At 50.6% G+C, this 21,722-nt stretch overlaps 2 protein-coding genes across 9 annotated transcripts in view; one reads left to right on the top strand and one right to left on the bottom strand.

The window, feature by feature from the left end:
• Positions 1-12,699, top strand: part of SGSM2 (small G protein signaling modulator 2) — a 39,101-nt gene extending 26,402 nt beyond the window's left edge. For 5 of the 8 annotated variants that reach the window (XM_041425403.1, XM_041425398.1, XM_041425402.1 and 2 more), the window contains 12 exons: positions 2,489-2,639; positions 3,194-3,258; positions 3,622-3,767; positions 4,174-4,302; positions 6,782-6,964; positions 7,320-7,652; positions 8,323-8,447; positions 8,869-8,951; positions 9,423-9,532; positions 9,948-10,044; positions 10,806-10,973; positions 11,277-12,699. In XM_041425403.1, the coding sequence (XP_041281337.1) occupies positions 2,489-2,639; positions 3,194-3,258; positions 3,622-3,767; positions 4,174-4,302; positions 6,782-6,964; positions 7,320-7,652; positions 8,323-8,447; positions 8,869-8,951; positions 9,423-9,532; positions 9,948-10,044; positions 10,806-10,973; positions 11,277-11,365 (1,679 nt within the window). In that variant the 3' untranslated portion in view covers positions 11,366-12,699. Of the gene's footprint in view, positions 1-2,488; positions 2,640-3,193; positions 3,259-3,621; positions 3,768-4,173; positions 4,303-6,781; positions 6,965-7,319; positions 7,653-8,322; positions 8,448-8,868; positions 8,952-9,422; positions 9,533-9,947; positions 10,045-10,805; positions 10,974-11,276 lie in introns of those variants that run through there. The other 3 variants (XM_041425400.1, XR_005954167.1, XR_005954166.1) reach the window with 3 other exon arrangements.
• Positions 12,700-14,039: 1,340 nt separating this feature from the next.
• Positions 14,040-21,722, bottom strand: part of MNT (MAX network transcriptional repressor) — a 34,871-nt gene continuing 27,188 nt past the window's right edge. Inside the window, exon 6 of the mRNA XM_041425344.1 lies at positions 14,040-20,403. Coding sequence (XP_041281278.1) covers positions 19,697-20,403 — 707 coding nt within the window. The 3' untranslated portion in view covers positions 14,040-19,696. The remainder of the gene's footprint in view (positions 20,404-21,722) is intronic.

The raw sequence follows: 21,722 nt of genomic DNA, 5'->3' as shown, positions 1-21,722 counted from the left end.
ATACAACAGTGTTGGCATTATTACAGGGACAGGCATTTCACTGACGCCGTGAGATCTGGAGAAGGAGGTGACTGTGCAGAGAGGCTGGGAGTGGGCTCCCAGCCTGTGGGGAGTGGGAACAGCATCCTCCCTGTCCCTTGATGTGTGTGCTCTGAGCAGCAAGCCTCCTCTCCTTGGGGCTTCCTGCCCCACCTTCGTGAAGGCTGGATAGCAGAGCAGGCTCTCGGGAGAGAAGGAGGGAGGGTGACAGCTTTGTGATCTCACAGATGAGGCAGCAGAGAAGGCTGTGTGGAGATGCAGTGCCTGTCTGGGGTCAGTGCTTTCATTCCACTTGCAGCCACAGGCTGGGTGGGCTTCAGAGGATCAGCTGTGAGCTCCACCCCCCCATACAAATTTGTCATCTATTTCTTCATGTTATTTAAGCTGGTATTCTTGAGATGTGTGTGCATTTGGCATCCAGTAGTTTAGCTCTGAATTCTGAGAAGTCCTTGCTTTCTCTTGTAGCCTGGACTGGTGGGACTGACTGCAAGAGACAATAATTGCCCTGCATCTCTGTACAGTGCCAAGGTTCTGGGTTAGACAGGGTATGAGCAGGTGTTCAAGGTGGGCCTCAATGCTTCTAGGCTGCCCCCACACTGGTCCCAAGGGAGCAGCCCTGGTAATTGATAAAGCCCAGCCCAAGTTAATGAAGAGTTCTTGGAAGGCATGGATGGAAAGAAGTTCCAAAAATAGTGTTGCCCTTGAAAAAAGACTGTTTTAGGAAGTTTCAGTGTGTCCTAACTGATTGTGCCTGGATATGAGCAAAAATGGGAAGGAAGACATTTAACTGCCACATACACATTAACCATAAGGAACACAATTTAGTTTTTAGTCAGCTGATGGAACATGTGAATTATCCCACTAGAATGGCTGTCAGGTGTCTGCTTTTGGTTATTTAATCTTGAAGGGGATGGTAGAGTTAGGGATGTGCCTGGGAATAGCCTGTCTGAGCTGCCCCATCCCATAATGACAACACTGTTGTAGCAGGTTTGCCAGCCATCTGCTTTGACATTTTGCAACATGCTCGACTTTTGCATGTAGCTGAAGTTACAGATAACACCACTACAATTAAATAAAAGATGCTGTTCACTCTAATTCTTCACTAATTCAGGTACCTTTCATCTGAATCTTTAGGTTCTGTGGGGTTCTTTCCTTGTTCTCTAATAAACAGAATAAAAAAATTAGAAATGAAAAATCCAATTTTCCTGTCTACAGAGGGGAGGCAAAAACTAATGATCTAAAAATGTTTATCCAGTGGTTTTTATTTGAACCCAATAAGAAGCTGCAATAAAGACTGGGTCGTTCAGCTCCTTCCTGAAGAATTAAGGTGAAGAGCATTTTTGCATCACATTTTGTTTTGTGAAATGAAACACACATGACTGCTTCCGCATGAGCCTGTGCTTTTTTCTGTTAACAAATGGGTTTACTCCACTCCTCCCTCACCTCTGCCCACTTTCTAATAGGCACTCCTAAAATGCTTTGTGCTACCTTGATTTAAAATGCATGAGATGGTTTGGAATTGCCCCTCCCCACCACTCAACAAATATCTGTTTTAAAAGCACGGCCCAGGGGATTGGATTTTGCTTGTAAATGTTAATTTAGTGGCATACTTTATGACATACATTATTGTATTTGCCTTAATTTTAATCATGGGTGAGCTGAAAGGCCAGTTATTTATTATAAACCAAAAACCCCACGAGTTCAAATGCCAGCTGGGAAGGCTGAAGAGCTGAAGCCAAGCTCTCTGAAGGGAGCTGCTGGTTTTTTGAGTTGCCTTTCTGAAGCTGGTTAAAAAGGCAGTAGATTTGGTAGAGCAGGGGTAACTCAGGAAGCTGCACTGTACAGTTGGATCACATACTCCTGCAGAGAGTATCCTTTTATAAATATAGTGTGGACATTGGCAGGACTGGAACTGTCCTCCTGTGCTAAGTGTTTCAGGATCTGGTTCTGAGGGGGAAAGAAGCATCTTCTGAAAGTAACTGACTCAGTTTGCCTTCATTCCTTTCATGCTCCAGCTTTCACTCTGGCTGGACCAGCAGTTCTATGGCTGATTCCAGGAACTGCAAAATGAAATTCTGAGGCCTGAATTAAATAGAACATTGGGCTAGATGATCTCTTCTGGCCATAAATAACCTTTCCATATATTACACAAGAACCAGCGTAGTTGTTACTGCAGCACCCTTTTCTCTATTCTCTTGAAACATGAACTGGGAGGTGCATGGGCAAGAGAGGGGCAAATGGTGAAGGGGTTTGGCTTCCTGGGAGGGGGCCCTGCACAGCATGCTGCAGGGCCAGAGCAGTGATTCTGAGGATGCTGCTCTCCTGTTTCTGGAACCGAGGCTCAGAGCCTGTTGAGAAGTGAAGCATGAGCCCTCAGGATGCACAGAAGGACGAGGGGCAGAGAATGGAAGAGGCTGATGTCCTTCTGTCTTGTTTGATTTTTCCACAGACAGCGGTGAGATGATAGAGATGCAAGGCTTTGGGGCAAACCTGCTGTCGTGGCAGCTGGAGCACTGCAGCCAGGGCTCCTCCTGTGTCTCCTGTTCCATGGGCAGCTCTCCCTACGACATTCCCAGCTGCTGCACCTGCATCCACGACCGGTGAGCAAGCTGTGCAGACAGCTCACCTGGGGACTGTGAGCACGCCACGGGTAAAAGCAGGAAGGGTTGAGTGGTTGCAGCACCCAAGACAAAGAGTAACAACTTTCAAGTAGTTTCTAGTATAAAAAGATGAAGTTAGGCAACAAGAAGTTTAGTTTATTAAAACTAACCTATTAAACTGTGCTCAAGTCACATTTTGATAGAAAAATTTCATCTAGTTCTTTTGTCTAGTGTAAAATACTTCAGCTCTGGAAACGTTATCTTTAACGAGGCATTAACAACTGAATGAAGGGCAACACTTGAGTTTGACACAGATCTCTACAGTGCACCTGCAGCAATTGTGGTTGTGTGTGCCAGGGGGAAATCTGTCTGGGGCCAGAACATTGGTGGGGGAAATGCTTTAATAAGTGGAGTTTGTTATTACTGTGTCCTTTAACTGAATAAATCTTGGTGCAGAGAAAAAAATTGCCGTGTAGGACACAGGGATCATAATTAAATTCTTGATGCTCTCTGTCTTCACCACCTGCTCTTATCCTGTTGGTGCCTCTCCACAGAACTCCCCTAAAGATGTTGTGTGAAAGCATGAAGAGGCAGATCATTTCCAGAGCCTTTTATGGATGTAAGTGAAGCTTCTTGTATCTGGCCCATGTGGTATCCATGTGTTTATCTAAACAACATGGGGGTTTGGCTTAGAAAGCAGTCTGACCCTAAACTGGGGGCAGCAGGGTGGATGTAAAGCAGTGGCAGTGTTTCAGTGAGTTCTGCTGCTGGCAGTGCCAGGGGCAGTGCCCAGGGAAGACAGAATGGTTTTGCTCAGCGGCGCGGATGCTGCTCTGCATCCGATCTGTTCAGCCTTTGCTCTGCTGTAACTGCTCCTTCTGCCCCGGCGCAGAGCGAGCTCAGAGCAGGCAGGGCAGTCCCTGGGGGTTCCCCGTGCCCCCGGGGCTCCCCTGGCTGAGCTGTCCCCTCGCTGTCCCCGCAGGGCTGGCGCACTGCCGGCACCTGTCCACGGTGCGCACGCACCTCTCGGCGCTGGTCAACCACAGCATCGTGCCCCCCGACCGCCCCGCCAGCGCCGCCGCCGGCCTCACCAAGGAGGTCTGGAGCAAGTACCAGAAGGACAGGAAGGTCAGTGACACGTCCCTACGGGCTCCACACCCTGCTCTGCTGGGCAGGAAACCGCCCGCGGTGGCCCCAAGAAATATTAAAGGTGTTTGGCCACAGGGTCGCTTCTCAGCTCGTGAGAGAGGCGGCTCTGACAATCCCTTCTCTCCTTTGCTTCTCTGATGATGGCAAAGATATAAATTATCATCAAAGCAACTGATCTATTCCAATTGAGATTGTTTTTATGACAGCCTATATTAGGCTGGATTTCAGCTAAGGTCCTAAAGGCTCGAGTCAAGCTGCAGAATTTATTTAGTGTCCTGCATGTATTTCACCGTCTCTGTACTGAGTGTGAAGTGAATCTGAGTGTACCTGAGTGAAATACTGATGTATTGCCTTCAACACCTCTTTCTCCTGGCCACCACTGCAGAACTACAAGGAACTGGAATTACTAAGAAGAGTCTACTATGGTGGAGTCCAGCATGAGATTCGGAAGGAAGTGTGGCCATTCTTGTTAGGGCACTACAAGTTTGGCATGGCCAAGAAGGAGATGGACCAGGTAAGCCATAGCTTCCCTGGAATCTCAGTTACATTTGCAGAGTAGGTTTTGTTTTCTGAATAGCAGCTGTTGGTCTTTATTACTGTGTGATATTCCCAAGGGAAAAACACTGCTGAAAACATGAGTAGCACATGCTAGCAGAGGGGTTTTGATATTGTGTTTTAATATCTGAATGTCACTAAATGAGAGTTCTCTCTCTCCTGAAGTCAGGGAACCTGCATTCAGCTCTGTCTTTGGCATGCACGTGCCCTGAGCACACCCTGTGTCCACAAATTTGTCATTTATAAAATGGGGAGGCACTGATATTTGGGTGGAAATTTTACTCACCCCTATTTTATATGGTGTGTTAGCTGAATTATACTTCAGACTGCTCCTTGAAGTAACTACCTTTTCTCCATGGTGCTGCATCTGCATGCACGGACTTTTCTGGAGCTGGGAACAGCCCAGATGGACCCTCTGTGTGTGTGGTGGTAAAACATTGCTTTTCTGTGACATCACCCCAAGATTGGCTGGACTGGATGGAACAGTAATGAGATTTGGCCTGGAATATAATTAACACATTAATCTGCTTTTCAGTTAGTGTTATTACCAGGGAGGTAGCACTCATGCAGTAGCTGATTCTGTTCTGGATTAAATTGATAAGGAGTGGTTTATATATCAAAACATTTGGCATTTGCTAACTCCCAATTACTTTACATGTCAAGGGGTAATTTATATCCCTGTGAGCACCTGCAGAGCAGAAGGGCAGCCTGACCTCGAGCCTTGCCATGGACAAATCAGTGTCTTGCAAATGGGACACTAAACCAACATTGCCGTGGCAATTTGAGTTGTTTTACTCACAATAATCTTTAAAAGCCAGTTCTGAACACAGATGGAGAAGCAGAGCCCTTTGCTGTTCCAACTGGACCACAGTCCAGATTGTGCCCCCTGAATCCAGCCATCTCAGTAGATGTTTATTATAGATTTTCTGGCTGTAGAGTGTACATTCAGGAATGTTCTACTGAGCACTGCTCCATTCTTTTTTTAATCTCAGATTTTCAAGAAAGGCAAGGATATTGGAGGTTTCTTGCATAGATTGCATTTTGCTGTCTCTGATCTCCACAAGTATACGAACTATCAGATTTATGATCCAAGTGTAGAAATAAAAGGTATGTCTGGAAATGAACAAAAGGACCCAGATGTTTAGTTTTTAGAGTGGGAGATGTGAAGCCATCTCCCATGGATGCTAGCCCCATCTCCAAAGGGCACATACATTTGTACAACTAGAATATAGGGGATTTGGCAAGAAGAGATAAATACTGGTATGATAGGAATTACAGTAAATCCATACAGAGATGTTACAGGATAGAAAAGATCTGATCTGCAGAACACAGGCTCCTACAGGAGATTTTTCTCCCTGAGTTTGTACCCTACTAACCCAGGGGTACTCCAAACTTACCTGGAATTGTAATGAGCTACTCAACACCAGTAGCAAACACGAGTTTAGCTGACTCCTAAAGGAATGGGTTGTTGGAGACTGAAGCTTACACTGAATGTAGGAGTCTGTTAAATGAGAGACATGAGAACAGTCATAACACTGCACGTACAGGAAACTCATTGTGTCCTAAGCTGAAGTCATTGCAGGTGATTTATCATCTTTGTCTTCTGATGGTATTTTTGCACTCCCAGCTGTGGCTGTCCTCCAGCCCTCCACTAACTGTTGTGTTTTATGATTTATGACTCGACAGCTACCTCAAGTGACAAGCAGCCTGCAGCTCTTAGCAGGAGCGCTCGGGCAGCAGCTCAGCCAAGCCTGGAGCCAGCTCACACTTGTGACTTCTCTTCAGCTCTTGACAAGTGACAGAGTAGTAAAATTGCTACATGTCCCTCAATAGCTCAAGGGGGTTTCTGTGGCTGTCTTTCCAAAGAGAAAGCCAGCAGTGACAAAGATCTGTTTTACTCCTGTGGTGCACAGTGCAGCCACAGGACGGGGCTGTGGGAGCTGGGATTCCAGAGCTGCTCCCAGGATCTGACTCTGTACAGGCTGGTGTCTATAGACCTGTGACCTGGAATTCTTCACAAGGGCTACACTAGAGGTGGAACCGAGGAGTTGGAAGGAGGTGTGATGGAATTAGGATGATGCAGGTGGAGGCAGCTTCCTCCTTAGATTGCATTTGACTTTGTGGGAGGTTTCCCATGACATCTTTTGTTCTGTCCTGGGTCACTGTCACAGTGGCACAGTGCTGTTGATGCTGTATACACCTGCTTATATGGATCCTTTCTGGTGCCTACAGTGTTACTAATTCCCTGCATTTAATACCCAAGAGCTGACTACTCCTCTCCAGTCACAGGGATGTGCTGCTGCAGCAAGAGGGCCTCGGCAGCCTTGGGCTTTCAGTCTGAGAGCCTGCAGCTGCCTTAGCCCTCTCCCTCCCGTGCCCTCCCAGTGCCAGTGCCTGGGCAGGGAGGGCAGTGTCTCAGGACGTGTCTGTGTGTGCAGGTGGACGCAGACATTGCTCTGAGGTACCAGAAGGTGATGGCTGAGTGGAAGGCCTGCGAGGTCATCGTGAAGCAGCGAGAGAAGGAGTCGCACTCGGCCACGCTGGCCAAGTTCTCCTCGGGCAGCAGCATTGACAGCCACGTCCAGAGGCTCATCCACAGGGACTCCACCATCAGCAATGATGTAGGTACTCCCTTCCCACTCACCATCTGAGTGCGCAGTGCTCAGCATTCGCAGAGGTGCAGCCCCAGGGGGCAGAGGGGGAGGTTAGCACAGCTCCTGAATCCTGGGCAGAGACTGCAGCTGTGGTGTCTCCATGTCAGAGTGAAGAGCAGGTCTGAATTTTGGACGGGTACAGCCGTTCTTGAGCAGGACCTGCCTGAGGGGCTCTAAGGTTCACCTACGAAGGCAGATCCCCTCCCAGCAGAGGAACAGCCCTCCAGATCTCCTCCTTGCAGGTCCTTTAGCCAGAGCCAGCACGGGGCACACGATCGCACGATCGCTGCTGCTGAAGCGTGTTTGTTTTTGCACGTGGCAGGTGTTCATCTCCGTGGACGAGGCGGACTCGGCGGAGCAGGAGCCCCGGGGGCAGGAGGAGCCCGCGCTGACCGCGCCGGCCCCCCCGGCCGCCGAGTTCGACTCGCCCGACTCGGGGCTGCCGTCCTCCAGGAACTACTCGGTGGCCTCGGGCATCCTGTCCAGCATCGAGGACGGGCAGAGCGGCTCCTTCGAGGACGGGGCCGAGGAAGAAGGCAGCCCCGCGGCGCGGAGAGCCGGGGCGCGGCCGCGGGGCTCGCTGTCAGAGGAGCAGCTCTGCTCCCACGGCCCGGACCTGGCCGATGTCGCCTCGGTCTGCGCTGCGTCCTACACAGTAGGTCACAACCCGAGCACCAGCGTCTCTCTGCACAGCGTGGCTTCTTTAGCAAACGCTTTTTCAGATAGGATTTTATGGGAGTCCCAAACTAGAGCTGCAGCTGGTGGGAGGATAATTGGGGATTTTTCCATCCAAATCTTTTCGTCTGGATTTTGAGCTAGATTGGAAATAAGGCTGCAAGAAAAATTTGGGTGTTTTTTTTTTTTTTTAAGTAAAAGGGCAAGACAATCAGTGTGGCACGTTTCTAGCAGTTAGAACTTTCCAGTGCCTGGGGGTGTGGACAATGTACTGTTTGTAAGACCTAATGTTATTTAAATCAAGCTAAAACTTCCATCTAGTCAAACTGAACCACGACCTAAATCTAGATTCAAGATGCCACCACCTCTGTTACTCTTGCTGTCACCCAACAGCACGGTTTTTGCTTCTCTCTGCTGAAGTTATTTAGCTGGAAATAGCCATTTGGAAATAAAACAGGTTTGGCACATTTCCCAGTGAAAACAAATGTGTTTTACCTGGCATTTTTGACAGTAATTGAGTATTTTGATGCCCTCATCTGCTCAGAGTATAATTGTACTGTTTCTGGTTTGGTGATTCTCAGAGCAAATTTGTGCAGAGTCCTGGGAATGCTGTAAACTTTGCAGATCTAACTAAAACTTCTCTGTTCTAGATAGAGTTATTGGACACTGTTGCCTTAAATTTGCACAGAATTGATAAAGATGTCCAGAGGTGTGACCGGAATTACTGGTATTTTACTGCTGAGAACCTGGAGAAGCTCCGAAATGTCATGTGCAGGTAATGACCTTGTAAACCCAACTACTTTCACATTTCTGTCACAATCCATAAGCTAATCTGTAAACTATAATAATATGCAAATAAGAGTCAATAAGAATTCTCACTAATGACTTTAAAACAAGTTGCCAGAAGGAGGGACAGGCAGGATGGCAGGTTAGAGCATGGGTCCAGTCTGGAATGCAGGTTTGAGATCTCTCAAGTGACAGACCCTATTTCAGAGAACTGTTCTCTGAATGTACTCTGAGGTTTGGGTTCCTCCTGATCAGGATGACACCTCCATGCTCAGAGGGCCACTTAATCCAGGCAGCAAACAGAAAGGGCTGTGAAATACTCTGGGAAGTGTCACACCTTCAGCAGCTGCTTAGGATTTGATCTCACATGTGGAATTAGCCTTCAATACAAGGATTTCTTCTTTCCACAGCTATGTCTGGGAGCACCTAGAAGTTGGTTATGTCCAAGGCATGTGTGACCTCCTGGCTCCTTTGATGGTTATTCTTGACAATGGTAGGAAGGGTTTTCCTTTGGGACATGCTGGTATCCTTAGTGAGGTCTTTCCTTAGAAATGCTGTTTCAAAAGGAGCTGTCTGCATTAACCAGGGCTGGGTCACCAGCAAAATCAAACCTACAGCTCCTGATTTGTGTTTTCTCCACCTGTGGCTGTTGAAATGGCTAACATTAGTACCTCGGGGCTGCCCTGTCACTCACTGACTTCCAGACTAAATTTTACCAAAGTTAGTGAAATTACTGTGTTCTGGGAATTGCTGATGCTGAAAAGTCAACTGCAGGCTGGATTCTTTGAGACATAACTAGCAAAAATTGTCCAGAGTCAGGAACCAACCCCTCTTTCATCTAAATCCTGGGATTCAGAGAAGAGCAAAGGGGAAGAGCCTGGTTTTCCCAAGCCCTGCAGTTCTGTTTTTTTGATTCAAGAAGTCCCACAGTTGCCAGCACTGAGTGTCTGCCCTGTCCCTGCAGATCAGCTGGCCTACAGCTGCTTCAGCCACTTGATGAAGAGGATGAGCCAGAACTTCCCCAACGGAGGTGCTATGGACACACACTTTGCCAACATGCGGTCCCTCATCCAGGTGAGTCTGGGTCAGGGGGACCTGGAGGAAGACAAGGCTGAGCCAGAGGCTCAGGACTGGCCTGATGCCACATGAAGGGTAAGAGCTCCAAGGAGTGACCTCAGAGCTGGGCAGGAGGAGCTGTAAGTGGATTTGTGGAGTTACAGCCTGAGAGCAGGGGGGGAGGTGGAGATGGACATTTGCCACTTGTTGGGAATCAGTAGGATCTTCACCTTGTTCCTTGTTCCTTTAAAGCCATGGCAGAGATCAGCTGTGAGTGCTCAGCTCAGCACGGAGTCAGGGCACTGAGGTCACAGCACTGGCACACACAGCACAGGGAGCAGCCCCTCTGCCCACGGGATGAGGAGCAGGGTGGGACTCCAGCACCTCTGCTGCTTTCAGACCACGTCCTGACAGCTGATGTCTTCCATTCCAGATTCTGGACTCAGAACTTTTTGAGTTGATGCACCAGAATGGAGATTACACTCATTTTTACTTCTGCTATCGCTGGTTCCTGCTTGACTTTAAAAGAGGTAATAATGTTCTGTGCCTGTAGTTTAGGGTTGTGTAGAACTGGAACAGCTCTGTGCTCTGTGTTGTGGTGTGAGTGAGTGTCAGGATGGTGAGTGGCAGCTGGGATCACTGGAGAGTTTGTAGCCAGGAAAGGTGAAGGAAAGGCAGCTCTGAGATCAGACAGCACTGGAATGAGGCCAGGCTTAGAAAGGGGAGTTGCAAATTCCTGATGATGAGATTGAAGCCAAGCTCCTGCCCAGTGCAAATGCCTGTTTGCTCCAGAAGGTGATCCCACTTGTCTGTGAGCTTTGATGCCTCCTGTCTCATCCTTGTGCTAAGAAGGAGCAGCTCAGCAATGCTCAGGAGCTGCAGTACTTGGAGTGGGGTGCCCTGTGTGGTGGGGAGCAGCCCTGATCCTTGCACAAGCACACTCCAGCAGGGTTGGTGCTGACAGGCCCACTGCAAAGCCAGACACACCTGGACACAGGCTCAGAGCTGCAGAACACTGGGGCCTCCTGTGCTGCTCTCACGTGGTCCCCGTGGTTCTGGCACCTTCCTGGGCTGGCCCTGCACCACCTCCAGGCTGGGGTACCTGTTCCTTGAGCCAGTTCTGTGCCTTACCTGCACATTGACAGGAGCTGGCTGCAGGAGAGGGGGAGAGGAAAGGGAGGAGTCTTCAGGGTCTGTTCATGTCTGAGTAAGGCCTGTAGACATTGGTGAGAGAGGAGGGACGTGGTCAGTTGAATAATCAGATGCTCTTGTAATGTTTATTCCCATTCAGAATTGTTGTACGAGGATGTATTTACAGTGTGGGAAGTTATTTGGGCAGCAAAGCACATCTCTTCAGAACATTTTGTCCTTTTCATTGCCTTAGCACTTGTGGAAGTTTATCGAGAGATTATCCGTGATAACAACATGGACTTCACTGATATCATCAAGTTTTTTAATGGTAAGAGCCATTTTGATAAAAAGTAACAAGACCTTGCTCCTTCTCCTTTCCTGAGACTGTCTGGTGCAGTTCTTGTTGTAACAAACCCATGATCATTTTATTTAACCTCTGAGTCTCAGCCCAGGTCCTGCAGCACAAGGGATTCATCCACTTCTTCTGTCTTTAATTCTCCAAAACCAAGCCCCTGGAATGTTCTGGGATTGCTGCTTGTTACAGTAATTAATTATTGCTAATGCTACATGAATATCCTGGCAGGGCAGGAGGGTGGTGCTGACAGTTAAGATGTTTGTCTGTGTCTCTTAGAAATGGCTGAGCACCACGATGCTGCAGAGATCCTGAGGATAGCCAGAGACCTCGTCTACAAAGTGCAGACACTGATTGAGAACAAGTGACCATGGACAGGCTGTCCCTGTGAGCCTCTGGATGGAGCATCCCTTGCACTGTAATTCCAAATGGTGTTTTAATTGCATCTTCCATGTAATGTAATAAATAGTGAGGAGATAGTAACAGACTTTTAAAACCTGAACTTTCCCTTCACCAGAAGAGGTTGGTGTTTGATAGTCCTTGTTACACTGACTTTGTATTTCTAGACAAAATCTTTTTTGCATTCTGTTTCCCTCTCTAGAAGACATCTGTCTACATCTTTGCGATGTTGAAAGGGGGGATTGGACAAACTGCAACATTTCTATTTTGACTTTCTGCACCTGTAAAGCCTGGATGCACCCTGTGTGCTCTGCCAGAAGCTGCCATGGAGGCAAGGCTGGGCCCACTGCTGCCAAGCACTGGCTTGTGTCCTTGGAGGAGCACGGTCCTGGCCTCTGTCTTTGCCTTGAACGTGGAAGAGAATGTGTCTGAGCTCATGTTGCTGAAACATTTGGGTTTGTATTTAGCAGTGATTAAAGCTGATTAGGTTTCTGGCTGGGAGAATGGCCTTAACCTAAATGGCACAGTTCATGGGAGCAGTGATGAGCTCATGAGCTAGAACACTCATGAGCTGAGTGGCTCTCAGTGCTCAGCCTTCATGGCCCAGCAGAGCTGCCTTTGTCTTGCTCTGCAGGCTGGCCCTGTGGCACTCCCAGCTGCCAGGCCCTGCCCTGTGCTGCTCAGGTGAGCAGGCTGAGCCCAAGGGCAGGACCCTGCTCACGCTGGCAGCTCCTGCTCCGGGGCTGTGCAGGGCCATGGATTCCTCCCATGGGGAGCTCCCCCGATCCCTGACTGCACACTGCTGCTCCCCCCTGCCCTGCAGGGCTGCCAGGGGTCCCACAGACACAAACCAGGCTCTGGTCTCTGCGAGCAGGACCAGCCCCTGCCAGCTGAAGGAGCTGCAGTGCCTGGGGGCTCTGAGCTGCTGCTGCAGCCCCTCTGGGCTGTGGAGCCCTCCAGGTGCCCCAGCCCCTCTGCCTAGCCCCAGGTGTCTGTTCACTTGAAAACTGGAGAAGTATTTTTTAAAAGAATGAGAAGAGTGAGAAAAACCTCCAACTCCCAGAGCCCAGGGAGTGATGGATGTACAGATAATACTGCACTATTTTCCTTGGTATGTTGGGAATGTTCTGTACAGCTGTTTCACACAAACCCAATCTGTGAACTTTGCTGTATTTGTTAGAACATTCTGTCTGATTGGATTTTATCAATGTTGTGTATTATTTATTTTTGTTGAGAGCAGACTATTCTCTTTATTGCTCAATTATTTATGTTTAAATGTAACTTATGAATAAATACTTATCATCAAGGCATCCCATGGAGCTATTTGAGAGCGATTTCTCTCCCCCCGAGGTGATTCCAGCCATGGAACAGGGATGAGGCTGTCTGGGAGGACAGGGTGAGATGTAATTAATGTCTCTCTGATGAGCTGCATGGGCTGTAGTGCTAAAGGCAATAAATAGGTCACCATTAAGTAGACTCCCGAGGTCCCTTAAATTACTTTTAGGGCAGTTTTCATGTACCCACCAGCTGAGCCTGAGCCAGCCCAGCCCAGGAACAGAAATAGGCTTATCACAAGTCTTAAGTAAGAGTTTCATCCTGAAATTTTAGGCCTGATTGTGCTGCAGCTGCACTGAATCCAGCTGAGCTGCTGGACTTTGAGGAGAGATCCTCCTCCATCACTCCCAGTCCTTGTAAACTCCTCCAGCTGTGTCTCCTCTGCAGCAGGGATGGTCCCTCCTCAGTCTCACCTGGTGCTTGGCTGCTGCTGGCAGCTTTTGCAGCAGTGTTCCAGGTTTTTCGGCTAAATAGGTCTGCCTGGAGATGAGTCCCTGGGGACTTGGGGAACATTTCCCCATTCCACCATGAAAAGGCCCAACAAAGGCCTCTGTGTGCTGGGGTGGGTGCAGCACCCCTCGTTCCAGCTAATCAGGTATTTATCCCTATCAATAGGGATCAGCCCTTTATGAAGTGCATCCAAGGACATGTTGGCCTAAATAAACTTCAGTGTCCTTGTGCCCTCTGCACTCACCCAGTGGGACTGGGGTGGGCAGGGCACCTGAGCACCACAGCTGGGCTTACACTGCCTCTTGTCCCTCTGTCCTTCCCACACGTCCCCACATCTCCTTTGCACAGTCTCAGTGATTTTCAGTGCAGTTCTTTAGAGCCCCCCAGCCCCTGACCTGCTGCCCCAACCACGCTGGGGTTTGCCTTGCCCCGTGCTGGATGATCATCCTCGTCTGTCCCTGCTGCAGAGGAGGGAGAGGGAGAGCCTGGGACTGCAGCTTCAGCACCTGCAGGAGAGACAGGTCCAGGTGAGGCAGGTCTGGGTTCAGCCCAGCCCACCCGAGACCCCGGTGGGGCTGGGACAGTCCCGGCTCGAGGGGCTGCTCTATTGGGCTCCATGGGGCTGGGGGACCCCCGTGCCCCCGCAGGGCCGGGGTGGGCTCTGCAGGGAGGGCACGGGAGCTCCCCGAGCTCTCAGGCTCCTGAAGCTGCCAGGTTTGCTGTCCCTGCGGAGCCCGGCTGGCCCCAGACACGCTCACGGGGCCGGGAGGGAGGGACAGGGACGGCATTGCACCGGGGAGTCACAAACAGAGGGAGGGATCTGCCTGCAAAGCACAGGGAAGCAAACGCAGAAACCCGTTTCCCATTTCAGTGCATGTTTATTTCATTTTTATATTTATTTCAGGCAAGTGCTTATTACATGGATATCATTCATGTTGGATACCTAAATTCTGGAGCATGAAGAGCCAGTATTGTACAGCTGAATAGTAAAAATACAATATGTACAAAATTAGTTGCTTTTTCACGTAGCAGATGTATCCAAACACATAAAAATCTTTACAGTCTAGTTTGTCAATATTCAGTATTTCAGTAAATTGGTAACACAGTGACACGTCCTCACTGTAAACACAGACTGCACCTGCCCAGGTGAGCGCGGCACGGGCTCCTCTGAGGTGCAGGGGGGGACGGGGGCTCCAGGCCAGCGATGGCAGCAGCTCCAGTGACACATTCCTAACGCGGGGAGCACAGCCAGGTAAAATAAATAAATAAATGCTTCAGGCAGGAGGGGGAGGTCACATGCAGTGACAGAGCAGGGGGTCCCCGCTCCCACCACGCTCCTCACCCAGCGACGCCCAGGCTGGGGCCTGGCCAGAAGCCAATAAATCACTGGGTGGTCGCAGCCCGTCCCTGACCCTCGCTCTGCCAAGCCCCAGCACGTTTTGGCTCAGGTTGTTAAGGCGTATCCGTAAGGCATTCCACGGGAGCAGCGGCCACAGCAGCACAGCCTGGGCAGGACGAGCCCAGCACAGGGCTGGGGGCTCGGGGCCGTTCCCTGGTGGTGGCTTCTGCCCCAGCGCTCCCTCACACTCAGATCCCCACTCAGAGCACGAGGGTGAATCAACGGGCCTCATCCAGAGCTAGAGCAGAACCAGCCGTGTCCTGGCGAGGGGCACCGTGACGTCCCACGGCCCCTTCCCACCAAACCTCACACACAACAGCCCTGCCCTGCCCTGCCCTCCTCACTTCAGCAGCCTCAGGTGAGGAGTGAGCCAGCCTGGGAGCAGCCAAACCTCTGCCACGACTGCTCCGTCCAGTGCTGGGCTCAGGCTGCTATTTTAATAGTTCAAGTCTGGATTATCAGGTGCTGTATAACAGGGACAGAAAGAAGCCATGACTGATTCTACCCACAGCCTATTTTCCTTAACACTAAACATCTGCTCCTAACAACTGATGTTTCACTCAGGGAGAAAATAACCTAAAGACAGTGTTATAATCCATTTTAATCTGTTCCAAATGATAACAAGGGATGGAAAACAGGCCATAAGTATGAGGGTTTTCCTTTCCTCACCCCCATAGCTTTTAGAATCAAAGTAAGACTGGAATGAACAACTGTTCAGAAAAAAACATGCCAAGTCTCAGAGGAGCCTCACCTGTGAGTGCCCAGAGCTGCCCACCTCCACACCAGCTCCAGGAGCCCTCTGCAGCAGCCACATGTCTAATTAAGCTAATTAAGCGAGTGCCTGAACCGAGACGGGCTGAGCCAAAGTCCTGCTCAGGTAAGCAGAGGTCACCTGGTTCATCTGGCCAAGGCTGCTCACCCCCTGCCAGTGGGGACAATCACTGATACCCCTCACAGAAAGGAAAGGGGCCAAACAAGCACCGACCACATCATCCCACGGGGCAGGAGACGCCTTCCCCCGAGCCCCTTGGACCCACCCAGCCTGGAACAGTTCTCACTGTTTTTTCTTTAAACGCAAAAAACACCCTCAGGATGCAAACCAGTCCAAAGAGACACAGGCTACGTACAAAAACCAGACACAATAAGCCTTGCATTGCATGTCTACAGGAATCTAGCAGGCGTGCACGGACAACCACACCGACACCGACACAGCAGCGACACCTCACCTCCACCTAACCACCCAAGGCATTTTTTTTGTTTCTTTTGTTACAGAAGGCCACTTTGAAATAAAACAAAGAAAAAAAAAGACAAGGAGCCCCAGAGCAGCCGGCTCAGTGGGATGATGAAGGCTCAGGACGTGCCCTGGGCACCTCGAGGGCAGAGGCCTCTGCAAAGGGCCGTCCCCTCTGTCCAGCTCTGCTCAACCTAACAAAACCCAGCCGTGCCAGGGGCCAGGGGTGACACTGGAGCCCTTCTGACACCCAACACTCGGCCCCAGCACGGACAGACAGATGGACACACACACACACACATGCAGAAAACCCCCGACGGCAGCAGCTTGGCTCCAGCCCTCATTCCCCCTGTGAAATGTGGGTCCCCAGCTGCCCCCACGGTGCCCCCAGGGACACAGGACCCGCTGATCCCTCTGGGATCCCACACAAGCAGCTGCAGAGACCGCGGGAAATCAGATCTTCCCTTCCTAAGATCAACTACACAGATCTGGCAAATTTTTACTGGTGAGGTCAGGATTGCATTCCTGTATCTGAAGTGTCAGCGTTAAGAGCTCTTCCAGGATCACATTAAAGCAGCAGTTGGGGCTCTCTGCCCCCTGGCTGGGCTGGCAGTGGCTCCACAGCCCAGCACGAGCTTTCCCCGTGGCCAGCCAGGGTTCTGTGCCACAGTGCCCACACATCTGCCCAGCTGCAAACACCCCTGGCCGTGCTGCCTGAGCTCCAAGCACAGCTCCAGCTGCTGAGCACAATTTGGCTGCTGGCAGCAGGACGTGGAGAGTGTGGGCTGCAAGGGCACCTGCACTGACCAACAGGCTCCAAGCCAGGGGGGACAGGACAGAAAACCCTCTCAAACTACTATGCAGAAACCCCATTTTCTATTGTTTCTGTGGCATGGTTACCAATAACTACTATTATTCAACAACAGAAGAGATTTCTTGTAAACTTCATATTTATTGGTTTTTTGGGGGACAAATGAGATCTTATGAATCCCCAAGTGTACATATATATTTATATATAGCTTTCTCCATAGGGAAAACATATATCAAAGGAGGAGAGACATTCCTAAAGTGCCCCTTGTCATACAGTACTGAACGGGATTTCTAAGAGCATCAGTGTAAATCCAAAGTTTCTGAGCAGGAATAACAGAAGTGGAAAAGGAAGGGCTGTGGCCGCTCTTCTTCCCACAGAATACAGAGAAGTCTGCTGACTTTGAAATACAAAAAGAAAAATCCCAAAGAATGTTTCTGGTAGCCCTGACACAGGCAGATGGGAACAGGGGTACACAGGATATCTGGAGCAGCCCCCGGCGGGCCAAGGGGGGGTTCCTGATGGGGGCCAACACCCACGAAGGGGATCAGACAGACAGACTGCATGGCCCACTTCCAAGGGGCAAGAAAAACTGGCCAAGACACAGCCCTGGGCAAGGCAGGGGCACTCTTTGCTCCAAACCATAAGGGAGTAGAAGTTGAGGTCAGCAGCAGCCCTGTGCACACAGCACAGCCCCTTCAGTAACCCAGCAGCAAGCTCTTCTCCCTGGGGCTTGGCCACCTTCCTGCACCAAGCCCCTTCCCAACCTGGCTCCTTCTCCTTCAGTGAGGAGAATTTGTGATTTTGTGAGTTGGAACGGTACAAAAAGGCAGGAGCACACGTCCTCCCCCTCCTGAGGCTGCTGCAGAAGGCAAGGCCACCCTCCCTCCTGAGAAGGAGGTGACCCTGCTGCACACACTCAGGCTGAGGAGTTTCTGACGAGGAGAAACTGAGCCATAACCAACCCTCTCTCTCAAATACTGGCACACAGTGGCCTCCTTGGGAAAGCACCTGCAGGGACAGAGGACAACAAAGTCCTGGCAATTCTGGGAATCCCCAGTGTTAATGATGCACTGGAATGAGAACAAATGATCTGCTTAAATGGGGTTCTATGAGAGAAATCCTTCAAGGTTTGTCCATTCTGCAGGAGCTGTGCTGGCAAGCACAGCCAAGACCTTCCTGAACTCAAGAATGCATGAAAGAAAAATAAAACAAGTGGTAACTGGGGCTTTATGAACAGACTTCACACAATTCCCAGTGACACCTGCTCAGAAGGCACAATCACCCCTGACCTCTGCAGTCACTTCTCCTGCCTCCAGGCCAGTTTTAACTGGGGACAGCACGGAGCAGGCAGACGTTCTCAATTACATCCCTGACACTGCTCACAGCAGTCCTCAACAGGCTGAAGTCCTGCTAGAATCAACAGGTCTTTTGGGCAGAGCATGGATGCTGTTTTCCAGGCCCCACACTGGACACAGCTCAGCCACCTCCTCCTCCTCCTCTCCCAAAGCTCCTGGGCACACATGGGAGCATCCTCCCACCCTGCCCTGGGAGAACAGCTGCTGGCTACAGCAGCATTTTGCCTGCAGAAAGGACTGTGGAATACTTGTTTTAAGAAGAGGAAGACAGAATGGAGATCATTCACAGCAGCAGCTACACACCCTGTGCAAGGACCAGAAACCAGCGAGCAGCACAAGACGTGCCAGGCAGCCTCCCGGGCAGGCTGGGCTGGCAGTTCCAGCAGAGCCAAACAGCATTCCTCCTCTCCTGGCTCTCTGGGATGTGCCCCAGGCCCCGGGAGGGGGAACAGGAGGGTCCTGAGGGAGGGATGAGGGTTCTTTGGTGCACGCCTCACTGTCAGACACGAGCTCTCACACAATCTCCTGCAGCAAAGCCTCATCCTGCATCAGAGAGATTGCTTCCCTGGCAAAGGGAACACAGCTGTTTGAACTGCCTGCGCTCTGGAAGGGAACCACATCCCCTTTTACCCCTTCCCAAACCCACCGGCTCCCGCACCAAAGCGTGGCCAGGGCAGAGCAAACTAACAAACATTAACCCATGCAGCAAATCCACCTCATTTCTCTGTCTTCTTGTCCCAGGTTCCACTCACCAGGCCACAGAAACGCCCTGCAAGCTGCCAGCACAAAGCGTGTGCCTCTGCCAAACAACAAACCCAAGAAACCTGGGGGGAGCTCGGACCAGCAGGAGGGACCCTGACCAGGGCCACGCCATGCACAGAGATCTGCAAAACCAATTATTGCATCAGCAAACCAAGCCAGACAAAATACAAAATCCCCCAAAAACATCCAAACAAAGCACTGTCAATCATTAAAATAATAAAAACCAGTATTGTTTTGACATAAAATCAAGTAATTTATAAAATGCCGACAAATCAAGTCTGGTTGTGTATTCTTTTTCCTTTTATTAGACAGGACAGAGAATTTCCTTAAAATGCCATAACAAGTCACAGTGATTTTAGATGGTTTTTGAAATGTAATATATCGATGGGAAGTACCTTTAACATGGTTTGACTCGTGGTTTGTTGTTGGGGGTTTTTTGTCACTGTACTCTGGTCCACCAAACTATCTATCTTATAGTTTCTTGTTTAGAGAGGACACTCTGGCTTCTTCCTCCAAAAATGAATTTTGTCTCATAATCCTGCAAAATAATCAACCTTACAAAAGGCCTTCAAATGTTATATTTATATATATATGTATATACATATATATATACACGCACATACACACATATATATAAATATAGACTTCTATGATTTTTTTTCCCATTCTACGCAATGTCTCAATAAAGAGATCAGCAATTTTTATTCTACAAAGAAGCAACACGTAAGAGGGCGAAATTAAAAGTCTTAAGAACATCATATCCATAGTTCACTCATTACACATAAAAGGAAAAAAAATCACCATCGACAACTGTCTTTGAAGTTTCTCGGCGGCGCGGCCCCGCGCCGGCGGCCCCGGCACGGCCCGGCCCGGCCAGCGCCGGCGTTCTGCCGCGCCGCAGCGCTTGGAATGTACGGAGTTTCCTCAGGAAAGGCTCCCGGCACGGAGCCGGCCCCGCTAGGCCAGCTTCAGCGTGCTCACCGGGAACGACGGCATGGTCACCATAGTCACGGGGTTGAGCACCGTCTGCCCCACCAGCTGCGGGTGGTGCACCACCTGCGTCCCCACGGCCGGCTTGGCCACCACGGCCGGCTGGCCCAGCCCCGCCGTGCCGTTCACTTGCTGGTGCGAGATGGTGTGAGCGATGTGGCTCACCACGGGCTGGCTGACGGCCACGGGCTGGGGGTACAGGGGCAGCTGCGGGCCCAGGTGGGCCATGTGGTTGATGGCGGCCGGGTGCACAGTGATGTGGCCGATGGGCTGAGCGGCGGTGCTGAGTTGCACGGGGCTGGACGTGGAAGGTGCAATGTGAGCGATGTGCTTGGTCTGTGGCCCCTGAATGACGTGGTTGACAGTCTGGATGACCGAGGCGTGGGTGGTGGCGGTGTGCGCGATAACAGTCGATTGCACGGTCGAGGCCGCCACGATGTGAGTCTGTGCGGGGACGATCGCCTGCGGCGGGACCAGCGCTTGCGTCTGCAGGGAGGGCTGGGCGTGGGGCTTCTGCTGGATGGACACGTGGGGGGGCAGGACCGTGGGGAGGGGGGCAGCAGCACTGGGGGGGACGGCTTTCAGCAGCTCTGGGTGCTGGCGCTGGGTGAGTTTTGGTAATGAGTTCACTGGCCTGTCATCTTCCATATCTTCGTCCATGTTGTCTTCACCCTCTGGAAAACACGAAAGGAAGAAACTCCCATAAAAACGCGAGCAGAGCATGAACTGGACCAACGAGCTTCCCTACAAGACAGCACCAGCAGAAGAGATGTGCAGGAGGTGTCACTGAGCCACAGGCTGGTGGCACAATGGCATGGCATGGCATGGCATGGCATGGCACGGCCTCTCCTCACTGCCTGTGGGCCAAGGACCCGGAGCCAGGCAAGTGTGACAGCTCAAAACCAGCTAGAGCTGGGTGCTGCCAACAGGCTGAGATGTCTCACTGGGCAGGCAAGAGGAGCACCATGAGCAGAGGCTGACACAAAGCACCTGGCTGAGCTGTCTGGGCTGAAGTGGGGTCCTTCTGGGAAGAGGAACAGGGTTTCCTTTCCTGGCCAGGTGTTCCACTGACTGGCACCACTCCTGCTCCCAGAGCAGGAAGGACATTGCCATGAAGAAACATGGCAGCAAGGCTCTCCTCTGGTTCTGGAGAATGGACTCTTGTCCAGACCAGGAACTAAGGAAGCAAAACAGGAATATACTAGCCCTGAGATCAGGAAGACAAGCCTGGCACCCCGCACTGCCTGTTCTAGTGCCAGTCATGCAGCAAAGAATAAAAATCTCGGGAGACACAGAAGCAGAGGAACACAGGAAGACAGAAGGAAGACACTTCCCCTTCACAAGCTCTGGGAAGCAGCAGATTGATGTGGTTGCTTTCGGCAGAGGCCACTGCAGAGGGAACAGCTGGCACAAAGCACTGCAGCTCCCAACTTCCACCAGACTACACCTGGAGCCTGCTCCTACCACCAGAGGTGATGAGCCTGAACAAACTCAGGTTTTCCCTTCCCAGAACCTGCCATGTCATCTGCCTGGCATGTCAAGAGCAAATGCTGACTTGAAGGAACTGCTGTGAATGGTTGTGCACTGCTACACCTCCGTGTCTCTGGAGAGCTCTACATCCACACACTGCCTGCTCCTCCTGCTGCAGATCCCTGGCGTGGAGAGAAGCATGCATTCTCCTGTCTCACAGAAACTTCTCACTGGAACCTCATGTCAGATATCCATTACTGCAATTTCATCTTCACTGTGAATCCTCCTCACACAATGCGAAGGCTCGTTAAGTTGTCCAAATGCTCTGGTGATCCTCCCTGCACCAAATCCTTCTTCTGTATGTGCTGAACACCCTCCCACATCCACACAAACACTCCAGGATGCCCACTTCTAATGAGCAGGGCTGCAGAGCTGTGCAAGAAAAAAGCTAAGTTTGGAAAGCAGGGATTTATCTCCACAATCAGGTGGGATGTGCAAACCTGCACTTTGTATCTGCCTGACA

This window comes from Onychostruthus taczanowskii, unplaced genomic scaffold, assembly GCF_017590055.1.
Source record: "Onychostruthus taczanowskii isolate IOZ18803 unplaced genomic scaffold, ASM1759005v1 scaffold89, whole genome shotgun sequence".
Classification (NCBI taxonomy): Eukaryota; Metazoa; Chordata; class Aves; order Passeriformes; family Passeridae; genus Onychostruthus; species Onychostruthus taczanowskii.
Note: the sequence above shows the minus strand (reverse complement) of the source record. Positions and strands in the feature narration are given on the sequence as shown.